The 2837-nt window shown below is 53.8% G+C and overlaps 1 protein-coding gene across 1 annotated transcript in view; it reads left to right on the top strand.

Moving 5' to 3' along the window:
- The window catches only part of Slc29a2 (solute carrier family 29 member 2), a 9775-nt gene extending 7222 nt beyond the window's left edge, over window positions 1–2553 (top strand). Inside the window, exons 11-12 of the mRNA XM_010636170.3 lie at window positions 617–816; window positions 1403–2553. Of these exons, the coding sequence (XP_010634472.1) occupies window positions 617–816; window positions 1403–1514 (312 nt within the window). The 3' untranslated portion in view covers window positions 1515–2553. The remainder of the gene's footprint in view (window positions 1–616; window positions 817–1402) is intronic.
- Window positions 2554–2837: the final 284 nt, after the last annotated feature.

The following is a 2837-nucleotide window of genomic DNA, read 5'->3' on the forward strand; positions in this document are numbered from 1 at the left end:
GGAACTCACTATGTAGCCCAGGCTGGTCTCGAACTCACGGCGATCCTCCTGCCTCAGCCTCCCGAATGCTGGGATTACAGGTGTGAGCCACCATACCCGGCTATTTTTATTTTTTTTTAATATTAGAGTTTACTTTAGTTGACTTAAAATTTTTGTTTTGGGTACCCAGAATCGAACTCAAGACCTTGTGCTTGCCAGGCAGGTGCAACACCACTGAGCTAAACCCCTGGCTCAGTGTGTGATTTCAAATATATCAAACATTATAATTAAAGGAAAAAGGAATCCTAGTTGCTCCAAAGGGGTCTGTGGAATCCCAAAGGGTCCCCTCGGAAACCAGATTTGAAAACTATGTTCTCTGTCTAAGGCCCTGGCCAGTTCTGTGATGGAGAAAGCACAAGCTAGATATTGGGAGAGGCCGAGGTGAGCTTCAGGCTGTTGCTGAATAGCCTTGGCTCAGGGCCTTGTTCCCCAGAGGTCCCAGCACTGGATCCTCACTGGCTCATGGATAGGGCAGAGGAGTTTGGGGGTGACTGATGGGTCTGTCCTATAAGTGTCCAAAGTGCCCCTGGAACAGACAGCCAGCCCCAGGGACCACTTACCTGAGCCTCTGCCACAGCCAGATGAGGACAGCCGACTGCTGCCCCTGCTGGTTTGCCTTCGGTTCCTGTTCGTGCCACTCTTCATGCTGTGCCACGTGCCTGAGCGGGCTCGGCTACCCATCCTCTTCCGGCAGGATGCCTACTTCATCACGTTCATGCTGCTATTTGCCATCTCCAATGGCTACCTGGTATCCCTTACCATGTGCCTGGCACCCAGGTCTGGGGGACCATTGGGGCGCATGCTGGGGCTAGGGAGGGGGCTGGCTGTTGGAAAAGGGACAGTTGTAAGGGAGGGAGCTGTGTCCAGGCCTTGCTGGGTCTGAGCTGGCCCCATGCCTGGAGCTACGGAGATACTTGCCTACGTAGTCCAGGCACTGGTTCTGCGGCCTCCTCTATGGGCCTCAGTCTCCCCATCAGAAAATAAATGAGTTGGACTGTCAACCCTTAGAGTCCATCTGGCTCCAAAATTCTCTGTTGAAGTAGAACTGGTTTTGATCAAAAGCAAGGTTTATGGATTGTTTCCTCCAGAAACAATGGAGTTGAGAATCTCAGGGGAGGAGGAAAGGTAACATGGAGGGCCAGTTTAGGGATGTTTTGTCTAGAAGGAAGGCAATGGAATCTAAAACCCTACAGACCCCACAGGAACTGAGAGATGACCTTGTCTAGTGGCCTCATTTTACAGATGGGTAAACTGAAGCCCAGAGAAGGACCAGATTACAGTGACATGGGGATAGGCTGAGGGCCTTGGGGCTGCTCCAGATTTGAGCCCAGTGTTTTCTAAGAGCTTTTACTTCTGTGTTCAGGCAGGTGCTGCCACATGAGAGAGAGGTGGCCGGCGCCCTCATGACCTTCTTCCTAGCCCTGGGACTCTCCTGTGGTGCTTCTCTCTCCTTCCTTTTCAAGGCGCTGCTCTGAAGGGGCCATCAGGGCTCTGGGAAGCCCTCTTCTCAGTGCCCTTCTGGAACTGAGACCCAGCCAGACCCAAGAGAAAGGACAAGCTGGGCTGAGGCATCTGCTGAGCCTGGGCACTTCACCTGCAGGTGGCCAGAACTCACCATCCCCTGCTATTGGCCACTTGGGCTCTGCAAGAAACAGCCCACCACTGGGCATCCTACCCCTCACCCAGGGATCGGTCCACAGGGGACAGACTTCACCAAAGGAGGTGATTGGGGAAAGTGCCATGGGACTGTACCTGTTCATCAACAAGACACCTGCTGAAGCTAGGGAGCAGAGTTACCTACCAGTGGGCCTACTAGGGTTGCAGCTGATATGGCCTCTGCCTCCACTGTGAGAGGGAGGAGGGGCCCGGGCAGGAGCTACCCCCACCCAAACCCCAGTGACCCCATGGTCACATCCTCCCCACCCACGGCAAAGACGGCCAGGAAAGTTGAGGGGAGGAGATGTTGACAATCTGAGGGTGCTCAAAGGACCAGGTTCTGAGCCTCAAAACGGTGTTTTCAGGCTGGGGATTTAGCTCAGCAGCACTGCGCCTGCGTTGCAAGCACAAGGTCAGGAGTTCGATCCCCAGTACCAAAACAAACAAACAAAACAAAAAAAGTGTTCTCATGGCCAACACTCCTGTCCTCATTCCCCATAGCCCAGCTGGGCCTGGTTCCCAGAATGGCAGCCTGCATGTGTGGGCTGCACTTTACAGTTTGCAATAGGGAGAACTTTCTTACTGAGGCTCTTGGAAGAAGCTGGGCAGGGATTGTCTCCCCATTGCACAGGTGGGGAAAGTGAGTCCCAAGAGGAGCGAGTGGTCCATGGTAGAGCAGGGACAGCGGCCCCATCTCCCCACACCCCGCAGGTGCTATTCCTCCTCTGTCACCTGCTTCTCTTCCTTAAGAGGCTTGGGATAGGAGCCCTAAGCATATATTCCATCTTCTCACCCCAATTCTCCCTCTGACCCTGCTCCCAGGTCTAATTACAGTTCATTTGGATGATGCATTCAGAGTCTTTCTTTCCAAAGTGCTGCTGGCTCGGTTGGCTTCAGCAAGTTGGGTGGGGTGGGGGTGCAGCAAGACAATGACCACGGTAGTTGAAATAATACCCAGGGCAGACCCCCCAGGGAGGGTTCATTCCTTGGACCTCTATTTACAGACACCTACCCTGGGCCAGGCCCTGGCTGGCTTGGAAACCCTGAAAAAAGGAACTATCCCTGCTCTGAAAGCCACGGAAAGCGGTGTAGCATGTTCTGGGGCGAGGGTGTCCAGAAGCCTGTAACGCAGAAGCCCAGAA

The sequence above is a fragment of the Fukomys damarensis genome, unplaced genomic scaffold, assembly GCF_012274545.1.
Source record: "Fukomys damarensis isolate Sample0158 unplaced genomic scaffold, DMR_v1.0_HiC HiC_scaffold_27, whole genome shotgun sequence".
NCBI classification, from domain to species: Eukaryota; Metazoa; Chordata; class Mammalia; order Rodentia; family Bathyergidae; genus Fukomys; species Fukomys damarensis.